We start from the raw sequence: 20,451 nt of genomic DNA, 5'->3' as shown, positions 1-20,451 counted from the left end.
TTCATACTTTCCTTTTACAGATGATTCAGTTGAGCTGCAGAAAGATTAACTGACTTGCCTGATGACACCCAACAAATCTGAGGCAAACATGGACCAGAAGTTGCATTCCCTAACTCTCTTGTTGGGACTATTTCCATCCCCCGCACTTACCTTCCTAGGCTCTGTGGGAAACATCTTGTCTACCCTGTCCTCTCCTCTCACTTCCCCACCCAGCCGGCATTTGCTAGAGAAAGCCAGGGATCCTGCTACTGCCCAGATGAGCTGTAACCTCTGGTCAGCACTGACCCCTGAGAAGCTGGTATAAGCTGGTAAAACTTTTCCTAGGGGTCACTTTGGAACCATGTGTCCAACTTCAAAAATATTAATACACTTTGACCCATTAATTCTATTTCAAGCAATTTATCCTAAGAGAATAACCATATACACACAACCATCGAATATAAGGATTATTTCTAGGAACAAGTGTTATTCATACTTACGTATCAAGTCTTATTTGTAGGCTCAGAAGTGTCCCCCAACCACAGGGGATTTTTATATAATTGCTGAGTCATTTATATAGCATATGATACAGACATTAAAAGTAATGGGAAAAAAAGGTAATGATCTTAAAGTGATTTAAACCTCAATAGAAAAATGTCCATGACATGATTCCAGTGAAGCAAAATGAAAGAAAATAGATGAGATATTCCAAACATTCCAGGTTACTGTTGTTTTCTAAAAGAGTATACATATATCTATGTAGCTACAGAATGGTTTTGGAGATAAGAGTCCAAGACATACATAAGATATTGATGGCTATTATCTCTCAGTGGTAGGATTAAAAATATTTTTTATGTTCTTTTTGTATTTTTTTTCTATATTTTCCCTATTCTATTCTATCCTGTGGTCAGGTCCTAGTTTTAAAACGTGGAGGGGGCTGTATAGATACACACACACGCACACACACACATTCATATACATATATACACACAAGCATATAAACACTTAAGGGAGATATATAAAGAGGTATGGATCTACCTAGATCTATAGATAGATGTAGATCTATATTTTTAAGGAATGCGTGACAAACTCTGGCCATGAGAAGCATTTTCCTTCCCCCACTGAAAAGCTCCATAGAAGGGTGAATGGTTTTGGTTGCAGAAAGGCTCATAAAAATACCTTCTCAACAAATGACTGCTGTTTCTCTGAGCTAAGACCCTGCCCCAGTTTCTCATTTGTGTTTCCCATACAGTTTTCAGGAAAGTGGACTCTCTCTCAGAAGACATCTCCCTGGCCCAGGCCATTTATGATAAGAAGCTTATGTCTATGCAGGAAAATCTCCAGGGACTGGGTAAGTGTCCAGTGTCCAAATGTGCTCATGACTAAGAAGGAAGACCAGTATTAATGGGGGAATGGTGAGTGTTTCCTCCAGGCCCAGAATAGGGCAGCCTTCACCAACCTTCTAGGCACACAGGAAAGACAGCTATTGCTCCCTGCCTCCCTGTCCATTCAGAGAGGGCTGCTGTCCTGGGATTCACCCAGGTCTGGGGCCAGGGTTTCTGTGTGTGGTACAGATCTAGCCAGAGCCTGCAGATAGAAAAGGAACCTGTAGACACTGCATTCCTCAGTCATTCTCATGTATCTGAAATGATTATTATTTTTTAAAGATTTATCTATTATTTGAGAGAGAAAGAAAGTGCAGGTGCAAGCAGAGGGAGGGGCAGAGACAGAGAGAGAGACAAGCAGACTCCCTGCCCAACGCAGGGCTCGATCCCAGGACCCTGAGATCATAACCCGAGCCAAAATCAAGATTCAGAAGCTTAACCAACTGAGCCACCCAACCACCCAGAAATTATTTTTAAGATCTTCCAAAACCTCTTGATAAGTCTACCCTACCCTACCCTACCCTACCCTACCCTACCAGTCCATGATGCTATCTCCTGCTTCAACCAGGGACCTTCTCATTCTGAGACTGAGACAGAAGGGGCCATAATAGAAGGGGTAGAGGTGGCCTGCCCTGATAGAAAGAGAAAGTACTAGCTGAGTGATATATGGCAAGCTTCTTCTCTGCACCTCATTTCTCATCTGTCACAGGGAGAAATCTTCCCCACACCATCTTTTCCCCATAAGTTTATTGGTAACAAATATAAAAATATTTGGAGAAATTTTAAGATAAAGTGTAAGTGGGTGGTTCTTGGCAATGTTAGAAAAGTTATGAAGATATATTCTCGAGAATTTGGTGGCTAGATAGAAAAAATGTCCCCAATTCTACATTTCAGGTCATAGTAAAGACATTTGGTAAAATAATATTTCATAGAGATGGTAAGGTTTTTCCAAAAAGGATTTCATAGCAGGCTTAGGATAGGAAGAGGGATCGGGAAGCCACTTGACAATTCATTACGCTCTGAAATATGTAAAGAAACAACTTTTGTCCCATGATCCTTCAGCAACTCAAAATGTTGTCCCTTTCCCCTGAAGATCTGAAAACCCCAAACAACTGTTCTTTCTGCCATGAGGCTGGGCAGCTGGAGCAAGAGATCAGAAAACTGCAGGAGGAGCTGGAGGGAATTCAGAAGATGCTTCTGGCCCAGGAAGTGCAGCTGGACCAGACCTCTCAGACCCATGAGCTGCTCTCCACCACCAGCAGTCAGATCTCCCAGGAGATGGGCAGTTGTTCCTTCTCTATCCACCAGGTCAACCAGTCTCTGGGGCTCTTTCTCGCCCAGGTGAGAGGCTGGCAGGCCACCACGGCTGGCCTGGACCTTTCTCTGAAGGACCTCACCCAGGACTGCTATGACGTCAAGGCTACCATCCACCAGATCAACTTCACTGTGGGGCAGACTTCAGAGTGGATCCATGGGATCCGGCGGAAGACTGACGAGGAGACCTTGACCCTCCAGAAGATTGTCACTGACTGGCAAAACTACACCCGGCTCTTCAGCAGCCTGCGCACCACCTCAGCCAAGACCGGAGAAGCAGTCAAGAACATCCAGGCCACCCTGGGGGTCTCCTCGCAGCGCATCAGTCAGAATGCCGAGAGCATGCACGACTTGGTGCTGCAGGTCATGGGCTTGCAGCTGCAGCTGGATAACATCTCATCCTTCCTGGACGACCACGAGGAGAACATGCACGATCTGCAGTACCACACCCGCTATGCCCAGAACCGCACGGTGGAGAGGTTCGAGACGCTAGAAGGACGCATGGCTTCGCACGAGATCGAGATCGGTACCATCTTCACCAACATCAATGCCACTGACAACCATGTGCACAGCATGCTCAAGTATCTGGACGACGTGCGGCTCTCCTGCACGCTGGGCTTCCACACCCACGCCGAGGAGCTCTACTACCTGAACAAGTCCGTCTCCCTCATGCTGGGCACCACGGACCTGCTCCGGGAGCGCTTCAGCCTGCTCAGTGCACGGCTGGACTTCAACGTCCGCAACCTCTCCATGATCGTAGAGGAGATGAAGGCTGTGGACACGCAGCATGGAGAAATCCTTCGCAACGTCACCATCCTGAGAGGTAAGAGCCAGACCTGGGCCACACCTGCTACGAGCACCCAGAGGGCTGTGGTGATCTTGCCCGACACAGAAGTACCTGGTTTCAGGCAAAAGTCCTTGTAGTTCATACAATCCTGTAGCAAATGCCTAGGGCAACTGGAAGCTTTAAAAAATGCAGTAGTCCCTCTTTTATCTGTGGTTTCAATTTTCTCCTAATGAGGTATCCTCAGAAGGTCAATAGTAGCGTAATGCTACGTCACAACGCCTGTGTCCTTCACCTTACTTCATCTCATCACTTAGGCATTTTATCACCTCAGGTCATTACAAGAAGGGTAAATGCAGTACCATAGGGTATTTTGAGAGAGAGAAAGACAACATTCACATAATGCCTAATTTATGTATTAAACTTTATCACAGGTAAGTATATATAGGAAAAAATAGGCTATGTAGGGGGGTCTTGGAACATATCCATCATGGGTAAGGGAGGACTACTGTACTTACAAACCTCTTTTGTGAAGGTGCTATGGTTCCTAATTTTGCCTGCCATACAAAACTGAATTTTCATATGTGGACTTGTTTGATAGGGTCCACACAGAGAAATAGGCAGACTTCACCTTGGAAACTCTGTTTTCTCATTTTCTCCCTTCCCACCTCATCACTGGGGCGCTCAGCCACCTGCTCCTTGGGATGCCCATCACTGTGATGCTCTGTTCTCTCAACTCACCCCTGCATTAGTCAGAGTTCTCCAGAAAAACAGAAACAATAAGAGAGAGAAAGAGATTATTTTAAAAATTGGCTTATATAATTAGGGAGGCTGACCAAGGCCAAAATCTGCTCAGCTGATGTCCCAGTTTGAGTTGGAAGGCCAGAAGCTGCTGTAGAACAGGAAGAGATGATGGGCCAGCTTGAAGGCCACCAGGCAGGAGAATTCTCTCTTACTTATGGGAGGGTCAGCCTTTTGGTCTATCCAGGCCTTCAACTGATTAGATGGGGCCCGCCACATTGGGCAGAGCAATCTGCTCTCCTCAGTACCAATTTAAATGTTAGTCTCATCTATAAACACCCCTACAGACACATTCAGAATAATGCTTGGCCAAATGTCTGGCCACTCTGTGGTCCAGTCAAGTTGACACATAAAATTAACCATCACAAATCAACTTGGTACCCAATATACATCTCCTTAAATCATACTTAATTCCCAAATGGAAATACTAACAAGGTTACAATTCTGCCTAATGCTCATGATGTGAGTGTCCTCTGTGCAACCAAAACTGCACTAACCCCTTCCCCAGAAGAAAAGGTGAAGTCCCTGAGAAATATTTACTCTTCCCTTTGATATCTCATAATTTAAATACTATGACATAAAGTTAACAATATTTAAATACTGTGATATAAAGTCAATATAGTTTAGGTTTTATGTAAGGGGATAAAAGAGGGAAGAAAGCAAAAATAACTAGTGTATATATATATCTATATATTTAAAACATACCAAGGAGGGAATACTCTTGACAAGGAGTACATGGTCATAGCTGGTATTTATAACTTCCTCCTTCCACTACCCATCTGTATTTTCTTTACCCTCGGCAAGCACCTCAGTTGGTTGTTATTCTTTACCTGGTAGGGTGATTCAAACCTTCATTCTCAGTCTAGGGCCCTTCCTAGTTTGGATTGAGCTGTTGTAGTTTTCCACTGAATTTATTTCAGGGCATGGTAGCACCGAGAGACACCCTGCAGGATCTTCTGAATTCCAGACATGCTCTCTCTTACCTCCATTGTAGAGTAGTGGTCTAGTTTCTCCTTGGTAGTCAGGATCAGTCACCTCAGTCAGCACAGTAACTTCTTCTTTGCTTATTAATTCAGAGGCATGAGAAGCCCAAAGTGACTACGCAGCAGTCTTAACTTCCAGTTCAATGGAGTCATTGTTGTATCTCCTGGCAGAAACATTCCTTCCTTTGGAACTAAGATCTCTAAGCCAGCAGAGCATAAGGTTGTGGGAATAAGAAGCAAACATTTTGCTAGTGGGTCACTAGGGGTGACAGTGGGTGGTGTCTTTCCCATCGCCACCCCTTGATCCTAGGACCAGTGAATCCTGGCTATCAGAAAAACAGCACCATTGTATCCTGGACACTGATTCAGACCCTATAGAGCCCTGCAAGGTATGGCCACAGAGTTAGCACTGGAAGTGAGTCTTCAAAGGCCATTTCAATCTGCTGTCACACCAGCTGTTTCAAGATGGTGGAGACCATGGTAGCACCAGTGAATTCCATGATCATGGGCCCATTGTTGCACTTCGTGTGCTGTAAAGTGATTTCCTTGATCAGAAGCAGTGCTACATTGGAATACCATGGAATACGATGATGGTGGATAATGCATTCCATATGGTTTTTTGGGGGCACAAGCACTTCATGCAGAGAAGGCAAATGCATAACCAGAGGAAGTTTCTATTTCAGCAGGAACAAAACATGGCCCTTCCATGATGGAAGTGGTCCAATGTGATTAACCTGCCACCAGGTAGCTAGTTGGCTGATCACCCTGTGGACTGTGGATTTGCTGGTGGTCTCTGCTGTTGGCAGTTTAGGCACTCAGCAGTAGCCATAGCCAGGTTGGCCTTGGTGACTGGAAGTCCATGTTGCTGACCCCATGCACAAAATCCATCCTTGCCATCATGGCCACTTTGTTCATGAGCCCATTGGGCAATGACAAGGATGACTGGAGAAGAAGGCTGACCGATATCCCACAGAATAGGCCATGCTATATCCACTTGACTATTAGAATCCTCCTCTGTGGAGCTCACCCTTTGGAGAACATTAACAGAGGACACAAATGTCTTCACATTTTTTGCTCCTACAGAGAGGACTATTCACATACCTCTTCCCCAGATTTTCTTGTGACCAGTTTTCCAATTGCATTTCTGCTAAGTCCCTGACTATCCAGCCAAACCATTGGCCACAGCCCATGAAGCAGGTTATAATCACGCATCTGGCCATTTCTTCTTCCAAGCAAGCATGACACAGCCAGGTACACTGCCAGAAGTTCTGTCCACTGGGAAGATGTTCGGTCCCACTATCCTTCAGGGAAGTCCCAAAGAGGGGCTGTAAAGTTGCCGCTGTCCACTTTCAAGTGATGTCTGTGTATCATGCAGAACCAATGGTGAACTGGGCTAGAATCTTCTCTTCCTCTGTCAGCTGGTCATAGGGAAGGCCCCATAACACCATAGGTGTGGGCTGGGAGAGAAGAGGTAGTATAGTAGGAGTGGGGACCATGGGTATTTGGGCCATTTTATCCTGTAACTTATTTGTGCGTTCATGGCCTGCTCAAGCCTGATTACATATACACCACTTCCATTGAATGGTGGAATGTGGCTCTGTATGCCCAGCTTTATAATTTGGTGGGTCAGAAAGTACCCAGTGCAAGATGGGCAGCTCGGGTCTCATGGTAACTTGGTGGCCCATGGCTAGCATCTAGTCTCTACCCAAGCCCTATAACAGCCCAAGAGATGTTTCTCAAAAGGAGAGTAGTTATCCACAGAGGATGGCATGGCTTTGCTCCAAAATCCTAAGGGTCTATAGTGCAGTTCATTTATAAGGGTCTGCCAAAGGCCCCACTCAGCATCCCTATCTGCCACTGCCACTTTGAGCACCATTGGGTCTGCTGGATCATATGGCCCAAGTAGCAAAGCAGCTTACCCAGCAGCCCGACCTGTTGCAGAGCCTTCTCTTGTCCTGGGCCTCACTCAAAACTAGCACGTTTTCAGTTCACTCAGTAAATGGACTGGAGTAACACACCCAAGTGAGGAAGATGTATATGTTGCCTCCAAAATCCAAAGAGTCCCACTAGGTGTGCCTAGTGCAAGCCTTCTCTTGTCCTGGGCCTCACTCAAAACTAGCACGTTTTCAGTTCACTCAGTAAATGGACCGGAGTAACACACCCAAGTGAGGAAGATGTATATGTTGCTTCCAAAATCCAAAGAGTCCCACTAGGTGTGCCTGGTGCCAAAGAGTCCCACTAGGTGTGCACTAGTGCCTAGTGCCTATTCTTCACCTTAGAAGGGACATCTCAACATGTCACATCACTGGGCCACTAAAAATTTCACTGATGTAGAAGGCCCTTGAATTTTTTTTAAAATTTATTTGAGAGAGACAGAGAGAGACCCCAAGAGGTCACTTTTCCTGGGGATAGGGAAACTGTTTCCACTGTCAAAGATGATTCATAATAATTTAGGGGTCCCATGTCCCCAGTTCCATCAGGATCTTCCCACATATCTCCATTCCTTCCCAGGATCCCATTCCTTCCCAGTCAATGCCTTTACTTTAACAGTAGACACCCTGGGAAGCTGGGAATTCAATCTGCATTGCAATTCGGCCAGTCATAGGATGAGGTTGTATGTTAGATTTTTCAACAGTTTCATCCCTGTAGCTACAGGAGATAAGGGCGGACATAGAAGCTTGCATGTCATTTATGTGACACTTGAGCTGGGAATTTGAACCCCCTCAACCTTTTCTTTCCCCACTTTGTCCAGTAACATTAGGAGCAACCAATCTCATTATACTCGTTATTTTGACAAAAAATGTTCAAAGTATCATACACATGGTCACCCAGATCCTTGCCTCTCTTAAGTGGTTGATGAGGAGTCCCCCATACTTTTTATACCTCTATTGTCATATCGTGCCTTGGACTATTAGGCTCTCTGTACTACTAGAAATAAAGTCATTGGCATCTTTAAATCTTAGATTAGAAAGTCAATTCCAGAAACCCCAGATCAGTTTGGAAAACTCATCTTTAAAATTCTGTCCCTTTAGAATCACTCTTGGCACCAAAATCTGTATTAGTCAGGGTTCTCCAGAGAAACAGAACCAACCAACGGGATATATGTATATATATATGAGACCCAGGAGAGCTGATAGGGTAGTTGCAGTCTGAAGGCTGGCAGGCTCAAGACCCAGGGAGAGCCAATGTTTCAGTTCAAACTCAAAGGCAGGAGAGAGCTGATGTCCCTGTTTGAAGCAGTCAGGCAGGAGGAGTTCCTTCTTAGCCTTTCTTTCTACTAAGGCCTTCAACTGATTGAACGAGGCCAACCCACATTGGGGATTTACTCAGTCTACTGATTCAAATATTAATCTCACAGGCATACCTGGAATAACATTTGGCCAAATATCTGGGAACCCCATGGCTCAGTCAAGTTGACACATGAAATTAACCATCAGACCTGAGAAAAAGGAGGAATAAGTCAGGTATAGCAGGGTCAGCATGGATGAGCAGAAGACTTCCAGGTGGAGGGAGAGATACATACCAAGATCCTGGGGAAAGTGGATGGCATACACATTATCTCCTTTTATTCCCGGGATCCCTGAAACTGAACCCAAGAAGCCTTTACCAAGAACTGAGTACCACAGGAGGTCTAGCCAAGCTCACATAGCTATCAAGGAGTGGACACAGGATTCAAATTCAAGGCAGTTCAGATCCAAAGTTGCAAGCTGCCTCGAATGGCCTTCTCCAAAGTCACCTAAAACCCCGTTCCTCTAAAAGCACCCAAGCAAATGCAGCATGCTCCTCGGTGACCGTGCAGGCTGATCAACGTCATTGCTGTGGTCCACTCCTGTCTCTCGCCATCAGTTTCCCCAGCAAGCGGCTGACCTCCTCTTCCCCTCAGGGTGCCTCCATCCCCAGCTTACCCCTAGATTCCATATCGAAGGGCGGTTCCCTGGCCCACTCCTTCGATTCACTTGAAGTGCTCTACGGCTTCTGCTTATGAGAACTTCATTGTGGAGTAAGCATTGTATGAGCCCGCTCAGGCTGCTGCTGCAAAGTGCCACAGACTAGCAGGCTTCAAGAACAGAAATGTATCGTCTCACGGCTCTGGAGGCCAGGAGTCTGAGATCAAGGTGTACACAGGGTTGGTTCCTCCTGAGGGCTGTGAGGCTCTGTTCCAGACCTTGGCTTGTAGGTGGCTGGCTTCTCCCTGGGTCTCTTCATTTTCTCTCTGTGCATGTCTGTCTCTGTATTCAGTTTCCCCTTTTCATAAAGACACCAGTCATATTGGATTCGGGGTTACCTAGTGGCCACATTTAAAATTGATTCTGTGAGCACTCTGTCTCCAAGGAAGGTCATATTCCAAGGTACTGGGGGTTAGGACTTCAGAATATGAATTTTGAGAAGACACAATTCAATCCCTAACATTCTACTCCTTCACAGCAGTATACCCAACAGTTGTTCTCTTGGAAAAGAGTCCAAAAGACTCCTAATTGGGATTAATTTATACTAGGAACCTGGATGGCTATACTTAGGTTCCCCGGACCCTTCCTGAGGAAGAGTGTGTCTTAGTGGGAAGAATGTTCAACCTGAAAATATAACCAGTCTTGGCTCTAAAGAATAGAATTAGTTAGCCACTGAGATCTGGCAGTTCCAGAATTTATGGTTTACATTTGGGGGGGCCAACATCTGGGCCTGATAACCTAGGGAGCTCCAAGGAGGAAGGAGGGAGGTCTCCACGATCCCAGACGCTCTGCTCTCTCCGCAGATTTGGAACCAACCTTTCTGATTCTCATTTTGCTTTAACTATTTAGTCTTAAACCTGTATTGCCTTTATCTTATATCAGTGAGCATTTCTACGGCCACTAGGGTTCATTTTTTAATTTAATCTAAATTGGTGGTGTTGGGTGGGGGTAGGTCCTGTTGGCCTGTGGTCATATTTTTACAACAAAGCTAGGTACTGAGTGTTTCTTGGGTAACTGAAACCTGCCTGCAGTATTTCACCTAAAATAAGTATCTCTAGGATACAACCTCTAGGATGCATTTTTCCAGCAAAGACATTGTTAGGTCGTTCTTATGGTTCACGCTCTGGTAATTTTGTGTTTTCGTTGCATTGAGCCCAAGAACAAATGAAATATAAATCTTTCCCAATAGCAAAGCCCATTCATACGCTTTGTTTCATTTCAGCCTCACAACCACCTTTGTAGAGTAGACAAGATGACACTGGGGAGTTGGTGTCTTTATTTTACAGAAAGATGACCTGAGACTGGGCAAGGTTAAGGCATGAACTCGAGGTCACACTTGATTTTATTTTTTTTAATGATTTTTTATTATATTATGTTAGTCACCATACAGTACATCCTCGGTTTCCGATGTAAGGCTCGATGATTCATTAGTTGTCACACTTGATTTTAAATACTGACCCCTCATCATGGCTTTGAGATGCACACATCCAGTGTCCAGCCTGAAGACGGGACACCGAGAGCATGAGCTTGCAGATACCAAAAAGGACTTTCCACTCAGGTCCTGCCTAGGTGTAGGATGCGGGGCAGAGAGTGAGAAGGGAGAGATGATACTCAAAGTGTTGGAGGGGAACCTCATTCTAAGTATAACCCAGCAAGAGTCATGGGAATTTATATCTGCTTTTGTGCTAGTAATAGAAGAATTCTCATCAAAGGACCTCATCTTAGCTGGCGAGTAAGGTGGGACATTTGTTTCAGCCACATCCAACCCTTGGTTCAACCTCCGCACATCTGTCTACATTCCCCTTGGTTATTAAAGCAGCACAGATAAAAGCTTTCTCATTGGAGAGAAAATTTCAGGTACAAAATGTATACGCCTTCCTATAGGAACTTGTTTCTCATTCTTTCTCGCACAGACAAGGGTTGCTAGCCTCTCATGTTGGAGCTGGCAGTGAGGTCTCCTCTTGGCTGGAGCTGAGCTGCTCTCTAGAATACCGGGGGTGGGACAGCAGTGTGCTGACCGAAGGGCTGGACTCTTAAACGACATGGGAGAGGAGTCTGACTTTTAATTTGCTCTGAGTCTGTAAACAAAATCACTTAATCTTCCTAAGTCTCTGTTTTTTGTTTATATTCTTCATCTGTAAGTGAAAGGATAAGACCAACTGATCCTTGAGACCTCTTCTAGCTATGTTTGCTCAACAGAAAGCCTGTGATACTTCCGTAGTCTTTGTGCCTCTCATAGGGTAGTTCTGTCTTCCTACTCTAGGATTATTTCTGTGTCTGTGATAGACAGTGTCTGTGCTAGGACTGTTGCTTGGGATTGGAGACAGGAAACCATCATTGCTTATAAGCTGAGTGACCTTGGACAAGGCTCTTGGCTACTTTCAATTCAGTTTCCCTCATCCGCAAATAGGAGTATTAATACCTACCTTGCTTATAGCCTATGGGGTAGCCTTGAGTATCATTGTCAACAAGGAGTAGGAACAAGTTTTTGTAAACTATAAAAGGGTGCCCTAATTTCAGGGATGATTTTGAACCTGATTTGCTTTATGATGGGCTCCTTGTCTCACTCACCAAGTACCCAACAGAGTGCCTGCCCTTGGAAGGCACTCAGGAAACATTTGCTCAGTGAATGCATAATGAAAGCATAAACAAAGCTGGAAGCTGAGGGTGGGCAAGGAAGGTGACACTTGGCCTATTTCTTTCTTTTTTCTTTTTTTTTTTTAAGAGAGAGAGAGCGTGTGCTCGAGTGGGGAGGGCCAGAGGGAGAGATAGAATCTCAAGCAGGCTCCACGCCCAGTGCAGAGCCCCATGCGGGGCTCAATCTCAGCACCCTGACATCATGACCTGAGCTGAAATCAAGAGTCAGACACCTAACTGCCTGAGCCACCCAGGTGCTCTGACACTTGGCCTATTTCTGGCACACTCGTACGTACAGTGCGTGGTCCTGGAGGACTGTTTACGAGGGCCCCACCACCTTGTCGGTCCTGCACTCCAACTATTGTCTCCCCAGCACCACTGGATGAAGCTGAACGTTCTGTTCGACTTTTGTGCCCTGTGGTCCTGGCAGCAAATGCACACACAGTCTCCTTTCCTCCCGGATCTTGGCAGCCCTGAACTCCAGCCCCAGTGAAGCTGCTGAAAGCCCTGCTCAGCTTCTCAGCCTGACAGCCGCAGCCTTCTGTCTGGCTTCTCAGCTTCTCTGCCCACACGAACCACTAATCGACAAATGCCTTGAGAAGAAACGTGGCTAAGAAGGCCAGGCCTTAAGGGGTCTCCCTTCTCCCTGTGATTTTGGCCTTTGGTTTCTCTCCAAAGCCATCAGAAGGGTGTCTTGCTACTTGACCTGATGATTCGGATTGTTCTCCATGGGAAGTTTGGTCTGCTGCCATCTAGTGTGTCACAGAAGTAGAAGTCCATTGTCATTTTTCCCGTGTTCCTCCGGTAACAACAGTCAGTATCGACAGTCCCTGACTCAGGCCAACATATTCACTGAATAGAGGGAAGCCTGAGGTGCAAAGAGGGACAGAGACTTTCCCAGCCACCCAATTTGTTAATACCAGAGCTGGGACCCGAACCCAGGTCCCCCAAAGGCCAGGCCAGCATGCCTCCCATGGCACCAGTCTTACGAGAGACACCCCTTCTGTTTCGATGTCTTTCTGCCCTTGTAAGCTGGCCTGCTGCTTTGGACCATGAGATGGACTGTGGGCCCCTCCTGCCCACGCACTACCCCACCCATGGGTGGGCCGCGTTGGGTGCTGACAGACTCAGGGCTTCTGCTCACACACACACACTCCCCACCTCTTCCTCCGGGTTCCCAGTGCAGACCAGAAGCAGACCCCCTACTTGTCCCAGACATGCTGTCAGTTGTGGCTCTACCCTAATGGGCCGGGATGGCCTAATTATAGTCTCTGGCTTCCTGAGTAATTACGGGCCTCCCCAGAACTCCGTGGCACTCCGTGCCTCTCCCCCAACTCTGCACCTCAACCCATGCCGCTCCGTTTCCTCCTTTGCTTCAAATGTCCCCCCGGTGCCCAGAGCGGGATCCAGCCCTCCCCTCCTTTGCCTTTAGCCCCGCTGATACCAAGATCTGATTATAAGCTGCGTCGGGGGCACCCTGTCCTGCAAAGTGCCTCGGTCAGCCTCTGCCCACATTCCTGGCTCCTAAGCTAACCACTAAACTATGGTTGTTTACTTCCTCCCAGGCTAGACCCAGGTCCCGCCGGCCCTCCCCTCTGACTGCATGATTCATGGTTGGCCCAGGAGGGACTGGCAGACGCTCTGCTTACCTTCAGGTTTCCCTTCCCCGCTCCGTGTGTACCCTCCCCCTCCTCTGGGCAGCACCAGGCCAGAGGCCTGGCAGGGGGAGGCCAGGAGGGGCTGGGGGGGAGTGAGGAAAGGGCCAGGAGCCCCAGCCACGGTGTGATGAGGACCAGAGGTGGCAGGGTTGGGGGAAGGAGCATGGGTTTCCAAGCTTCAGGCCTGGCTTTGAATCCTGTCTCTACCCCTTCCTATTGATGACGTTGGGCGAGCCGCCAGCCTCTGCACCCCGTTCCTCCTCTGCAGACTGGGACAACAATCTCGGTGTGCAGTGCTGACACAGGAGACTCGGGAGACACATGTTCGCTGCTCTCATTGTCTTTCCCTTCTGCAAGAGAAGGCAGGTCACAGAGAAGTTAGAGAGAGAGCCAGGGGCTGGGAGTCGCAGGCACACCGACACAGGGCAGGCTCCGTCCTCTGGCCCCTGACGTGGGCAGCAAGGGAGGCCTGGTAAGTGGCCCCAAACGAGGCCACCCCACCTGATGTCTGCAAGGTGACTGTCTAGGACACCCTTCTGTGTTCTCAGAGATGGGGTCAGTGGGGACAGCCACGACTAGCGGTATGGAGAGGGAGGTGGCTCTTTTCCCTGAAGTCCTCCTTCCACGCTTGCTGGGGGCTGTCTCCCCCTGGGGCACTAAGGTGAGCACACACCTTCTACCCCGGGCACGTGGGCAGCTAGCCTTCCCCAGCCAGGGAAGCCGCCAGGAGCTTCCCCAGGAAGAAGAGGCTGCGAGAGCTGGTGGGAGGGGGGCAGAAGAGAGGGCCTTTACCCTTTGCCTTGTCTCCCTCACTACTGGCATAGAGGCCCTTAGACGTCCTCGGCAAGAGCGGAGTGGACACCTGATGAAGATAGTGTCGAGGGAAGGATGGGGTCCTGGGGAGATTGAAGGGGCCCCTGTTGGACCTGAGGCTGCTCAGAGCAGGGCAACCTCATCCACAGGAGACTTCTCATGCTTTTCCTGAGTCGGGGCTAGAAATGGGGACTGTGGACCCACCCATCCAGGAACAAGAGTGGAACGCACAGCAGCGGTTGTAAGGAGAGAGGGTGAAGAACCAGGGAGCTGTGTCCCTGGAGGAGGCAGAGGCTGAGCCCAAAAAAGCAGGCCAGGGAGCAGGGACAGAGGCAGGAGGAGGGGTAGTGGCAGAGTGACAGGGGCCCTTCGGAACTGTCAAGGGCGACTCTCAATTTTAGAGATGAGACCTGAGCTCCAGAGTGGGCAAGAGCTTGCCCAGCGTCTCTCCAGGGCCCTCTGACTCCCATCCACTGCCCCCCCCACCTCCAGGGCCCTCTCCACTTCTAATGGCTCTGCTTTTCCAACCTCAGCTCGCTCAGGTGCCAAGGCCAGAGCTGGGTAGAAGACCGACGGGGCTGTGACTTTGCCAGCTCCAAGTATGTCCTGCCAGGCTGCAGGGCGCCGTCCCCACATGGGCCCCTCCCTGTACCAGGTTGCAGGGTGGGGTGAGGGGCTGGGGGAGGCCCACTGCAGACCAAAGAGCAGGTCCTGTCTCCTGGTTGCTCCCTGGCCAGGTCCCCTCCAGAGCCAGCCAGCCCCACCCATGCCCCCGCCAGCCCGATGATGGAATCCCCGCCCTTGCAGCTGGCAGGCCACGTGAGCCGAGCCCACACAGGGCCACATCCCCCTGGGTGGGGGGAAGTGGGCATGGGCAGGCGGGGGCAGGGAATGGCTGGAAGGTTTTTATTGGCCCTCGTGGGGCTGACTCTGTCTGGGCTCCAGTTTCCAGTTTAGATCCCAGTTTAGATCTTAGAAGAGGATGGTGTCACTGACACTCTGTTCCACAGAAACACTCTGGGAGGCAGACACGCAGGGAGCAGCAGGGGTGGGGGGCATGGAGGGGGGAGTGAGGGTGGGCAGCAGGTAGCATCAGCTAGGACTCACAGCCCTGGCGTCTTCATTAGCTGGAGAGGAGGCCCTGGCGCAACAGACCTGGGTCACGGCCACTGGCAGGGCTCCCAGTTCCCAGCTGCAGGATCCCTTGTCCCCGAGAGGCCCACCTGGGTTCTGGTTTCCGCTCGGGGGCCCCTGAGGATACTGCTTCACCTCTCTGGGCTTTAGTTGCCTCCTCTGTGAAATGCAGGAATTGGACTGGCTCCCACCTCGCTCGAAAATGCTGGAAGTCTTTTGCAAGAGGAATGATGTAGCAGCCGAATTCTCAGGGGGAGCTGAGTCCGGGCATGAGAATTCATCCCCCAGGCCAGCCCTGGGGCCCACTGCTCCCACCACTCCTACCCAGTGTCCTTTGCAGAGACCAGTAAAGAAAGCCAGGTCTTTGCTGGGCCTTTCCTGCACGATCCTCACGAGGCCGGAGGGTCCTCTTTCTCTGCGCTCAGGGTATTGAGAGATGCCTTGGGCAGAGTGATAGCCACACTGTGCTTTGTGTCCTCAGGGCTGGTACCGCTCTGGGAGGTGGTGACTCTCAGGCCTACAGAGTCACAAGGATATTAAGGTCATCTGACCCCTGGCTTGGGAGCTAACCTGGGCTCTTTAAGGACAGACTACATCTACACCTCGGCATCTCCCCCAGGCACCAGGCTAGAGCCTGGTGGGGGGGGAGACAGGGGGGCCACAGTTGTGGGGGGACTCTCCCTGCCACGACCCAGGCTCCATGCCCAGGGTGGGGGATGGGAGCTGTGGTCTTCACTCTCTTCCTAGGGTTCCACAGTCTAGCGGGGCCCACCAGATAGGCACCGAGGGTTTGCTTTCACTGTACTGTGACTTCTTTTTCTACACATCACCTGAAAGATTCAGCAAGTAATAGCCTCAGGAGTTCAGAGAATAGGCTGGTGTAGTCAGGGTGGGCCTCCTAGAGGAGCTGCCCTTTCTCTGGGCTGTTGTGCCCGTGTACTCATCCTGGGAGGGGTCTGCTTCTCATGCCTCACTTTTTTGGTTTTCTGCCCCATGTCACCTGACTCCATCCCTGTCTGGTCCCAGATGCTTTCAGAGCCTGGGGTTGAGATGTCTGTGGGGCGGTGGGGGTTCTACCAAAGACCACGAGAAGGAGTAGAAGGCCAGGCTGGCCTCCAGACCCGGACAGAGAGTCCTGGACAGTCTTGGCCGTTTCCCAGAGCTGTCCAGCTCTCTCAGTTCCCATACTGAGCCCTGAAGTCGGAACAATGACTCATTGTGCACCTGCCTGGCATTTACAGGCCTTGTCTCAGAACCCCTGCCAGCGTGCAGGGGAGTCTTCTCATCCCCACCGCGCAGGTGGTCCAGCTGATTTAGAGGGGTCGCAGAATCAGCCCGAGCTCCCAGAGCCTGCAGCCGGCAGACCTGGCCTTGGTGTCTGGCTGACCCTCGGGCTCATCACTGTGGCCTGGGCACCGTGCCTAGTTCGTGGGAAAGCCTCAGGAGACCTGCTCCTTGTGCACTGACTTCTCCCCTCTTTTCTCTGACCCTAGGTGCCCCCGGCCCTCCAGGACCAAGAGGACTCAAAGGAGACATGGGCACGAAAGGGCCCGTTGGCAGCAGAGGACCAAAAGGAGACCCTGGCAGCTTGGGTCCCCCGGGACCCCAGGGGCCTCAGGGGCAGCCTGGAGACAAAGGACCTGTGGGAGAAAGGGGGCCGGTTGGCCTTCGAGGTTTCCCAGGCCTCAAAGGCTCAAAGGGCAGCTTTGGAAGTGGAGGCCCAAGAGGACAGCCAGGCCCCAAGGGGGACGTGGGGCCCCCAGGGCCAGAGGGTCCCCCAGGGTCTCCAGGGCCCTCAGGGCCTCAGGGAAAACCAGGGATTGCTGGGAAGACGGGATCACCGGGCCAGCGGGGGCCCATGGGGCTTAAGGGTGAACCAGGGATCCAGGGACCCCCTGGACTCCCAGGGCCTCCAGGCCCACCAGGAAGCCAGAGCCCTTAGTAGAAGGGCCCCAGTCCCAGACACTGCTACACAGAACAGCGGGAAGGGCCTTGGGGCAGAACAAGCCCCCCAGAAAGCCACACCTACAGACGGTTGTGGTCCTTTGATCCCAAAGGGGCTTTCCCCCCGGCCTGCCCCTGCACAGTACTGACTATACCATAGAAAGTAGCCCCTCTCACACACACGCACACGCACACGCACACACACTTCTCTGCTGGCCAGGGAGCCAACCGGGTTTCCCTGGCTGGGCAGGAGGAGAGGGCAGGAGGAGACGCCCCCTCTCCTGTGACTGAGCCTGCCAGGGAGGTGGCTACCTTGGGAGGAAGGTCTTAAATCCATTTCTGAATTGCTGACCAACTCAGCTCTCCAGCATCTTCAGAACCAACCTAGCCAGCAGTTCGACTGAGAAGACCCAGGAAAACTTTTGCAGGGAATGTCGTTCAAGCTCTAGGGACAAGGTGGATTTGGCGACCAAAACACTCTCCTAACCATGGGAACAGAGTCCCGGGAGCGGCCCCTGCCTCACTCAGGCCAGAGGGACTCCACCTGTGCCACTGTCCTCGGGCTCTGGGCACCGTGCTCCCATGAGTTCAGCAACTTTTTCATGTCTCCAGAAAATTCCTCGCATCATCCTTGCTTCCTTCTCCCAGGAACATCCCAGCAGAAATCCAAGCAGGAGTCTCATCTGTGTGGGAAGGCTATCTAGGCCCTGGAACATTCTCCCAGAGTGGTGCCCAGCAGCTGGGAAGCTGGAGGAAGGAGGGGCAGAAGCCAGTGTGAAGAGGAGTGGTCACCGGGCTGTCTGTGGAGCTGGCTCCCTTGCTCTGTGCCAGGCCAGTCTGCTCCACTCCTGGGACGGGCCCCTCTGTGGTGGCTGACGGAGGGCCACGCCTGGTAACAGCAGCTCTCTCCTCCTGCACCCAGCTCTCCTGTCCACAGCAGCCTGCTGACCTCACCCTGCCATGACTCAGAATGGCCCGAGGCCTCTCTGCATGGCCAGCAAGACTGGACATGAGGAGAGAAGGGCCTGAATGTCCACAGGAGGCTCACTTTGACATCACCCCTCACCACCTCCAGCTTCCTGCGCACACGGGCAGAAAGGAGCCCTGGGAAGCTCCCCCAGCAAGGAGAAGGCACCCACTGGCTAGACCCATTGCAAAGCTGCCCTCCTTTGTGTTCAACAGATTCCGACCACTCCTGGGCCGGGGGCATGGAGCTGTCTCCTCCCTGGCCCCAACTCAGACACCAGCCCCTTTCCTCCTTCTGAAAGCCTTAATGCCACCTCCCTTCTCCTAATAGAAGTGCAACTGGTTTGCACTCCCGCCCGCCCCCACTGCCATGTAATCCCGTCTACATATGCTATCATGTGACATAGTATTACTGACTCAGTAAACAACTCTTTCCAGGAGGGAGGTGTCTTCTGGTCCTTTCGGCCCAAGCAGGGGCATAATGCCTTCAGGGGCTCTGCCTCACCTGCCCTGGAAGGGAACCAGTGGACAAGGGGTCCCCTAGATATTCACTGTGGAGTTTGGGTCTCTCACCCTGCCCCTCCATCTAGAAACACTGAGCTCTGCCAGGAATTCACAGTGGTCCTATTGGGGCCAGGGACCAAGAGCATATGAAGGAATTACCCACAAAGAGCAGGAGCCCAGTGAGAAACAAGGCGAGCTGTCTTATTCTTGCAGCAGGCTAAAATGGGTCCTGGGCATCTGAGTGATACCTTCCTGAGGTTTCCCTCTTCTGCCTCTAAGACCGGCAGTTGAAAGAGAAAAGGAGGAAGAGACCAGGCTAGATCTTCCCCCAAAAGCCTGGCTCTCCAGGATCCACAGGAAACAGGACAGCCGGGTCCCCCATAAATCAGCCACACCTGCCCTAGGAGGCCGGGGTGTGTGAGAGAGCTCTGCCCTCAGAGGCTGGCTTGTAAAGCAAGGGTCTTAGTCCATGTGGGCTGCCATCACAGAATACCACAGACTGCCGACTTATAAACAACAGACATTTATTTCTCATCATTCTGGAAGCCAAAGATCCACGATCAAGGTGCTGACAGATTTAGGGTGTGGTGAGGCCGGGCTTCCTGGCTCGCAGATGGCTATATTCTCACTGTGCCCTCACCTGGCAGGAGGGGGGTCTCTCTGGGGTCACTTTTATAAAATCCCATTCAGGAGGGCTCCACCCTCAAGACCTAAACACCTTCCAAAAGCTCCACCTCCTAATATCATCGCACTGGGGGTTAGGGTTTCAACATACACATTTTGGGGAGACACAAATATTCAGTCTACAGAGGGTAGCATAGTGCGCTCATTTGCTAGGAAAACATGGCCTCGTTTGTATTTCGTATTTTTGTATTTTTGTGTTATCTCCAGAGAAACAAAATCAATAGACTATACAGTGGTCCCCCGTTATCTGTGAAGGATGTGTTCCAAGACCCCCAGCGGATGCCCAAAACCACAGATAGTACTAAACCCTATATATAGTATGCTTTTCCCCCCAAATATACATACCATGATAAAGTTTAATTTATAAATTAGGCACAGTTAAGAGGTTAACAACAACAATAATAAATAGAACAATTATAACAATATACTATAATAAAAGTTCTATGAATGTGGTCTCTTTTTCTCTCTCTCAAAATATCTTGTACTGTACTCACCCTTCTTCTTGTAGGGATGTGAGATGATAAAATGCCCACGTGATGGGATCAAGTGAGGTGAAGGATGTAGGCGTTATGACCTAAGTGTTGGGCTACTACTGACCTTCTTCCTGGGGGTCAGAAGGAGGGCCATCAGCTTCGGGACTGTGGTTGACAGTGGTAATTATAACCTTGGAAAGCAAAATCGCAGATAAGGGCAGACTACTGTATACATAGGTGTGTGCGTGTATACATATTGGGGCAGAAGTGGGGGAGGGACAGAGACATACAGAGACTGAGAAATCCCACGATCTTCCGCCCACAGGCTGCAGACCCAGGAGCATCAGTGGTGCAGTTCTAGTCTGAGTCCAAAGGCCTGGGAACCAAGAGAGTCAGTAGTGTAAATTCTAGACCTTCTAGACCAAGCCAGAAGACCCATGTCCGA

At 50.1% G+C, this 20,451-nt stretch overlaps 1 protein-coding gene across 1 annotated transcript in view; it reads left to right on the top strand.

The window, feature by feature from the left end:
• SCARA3 (scavenger receptor class A member 3) overlaps positions 1-18,785 on the top strand; it is a 47,293-nt gene extending 28,508 nt beyond the window's left edge. The window contains exons 5-7 of the mRNA XM_087866417.1: positions 1,232-1,330; positions 2,458-3,501; positions 16,929-18,785. Of these exons, the coding sequence (XP_087722543.1) occupies positions 1,232-1,330; positions 2,458-3,501; positions 16,929-17,377 (1,592 nt within the window). The 3' untranslated portion in view covers positions 17,378-18,785. The remainder of the gene's footprint in view (positions 1-1,231; positions 1,331-2,457; positions 3,502-16,928) is intronic.
• The last annotated feature ends 1,666 nt before the right edge of the window (positions 18,786-20,451 follow it).

This window comes from Ursus americanus, chromosome 13 (genome assembly GCF_024610735.1).
Source record: "Ursus americanus isolate L20-20 chromosome 13, mUrsAme1.1.p, whole genome shotgun sequence".
Lineage (NCBI taxonomy): Eukaryota > Metazoa > Chordata > Mammalia > Carnivora > Ursidae > Ursus > Ursus americanus.
The sequence above is the reverse complement of the archived record's forward strand: the minus strand, read 5'-3'. Positions and strand labels throughout refer to the sequence as shown.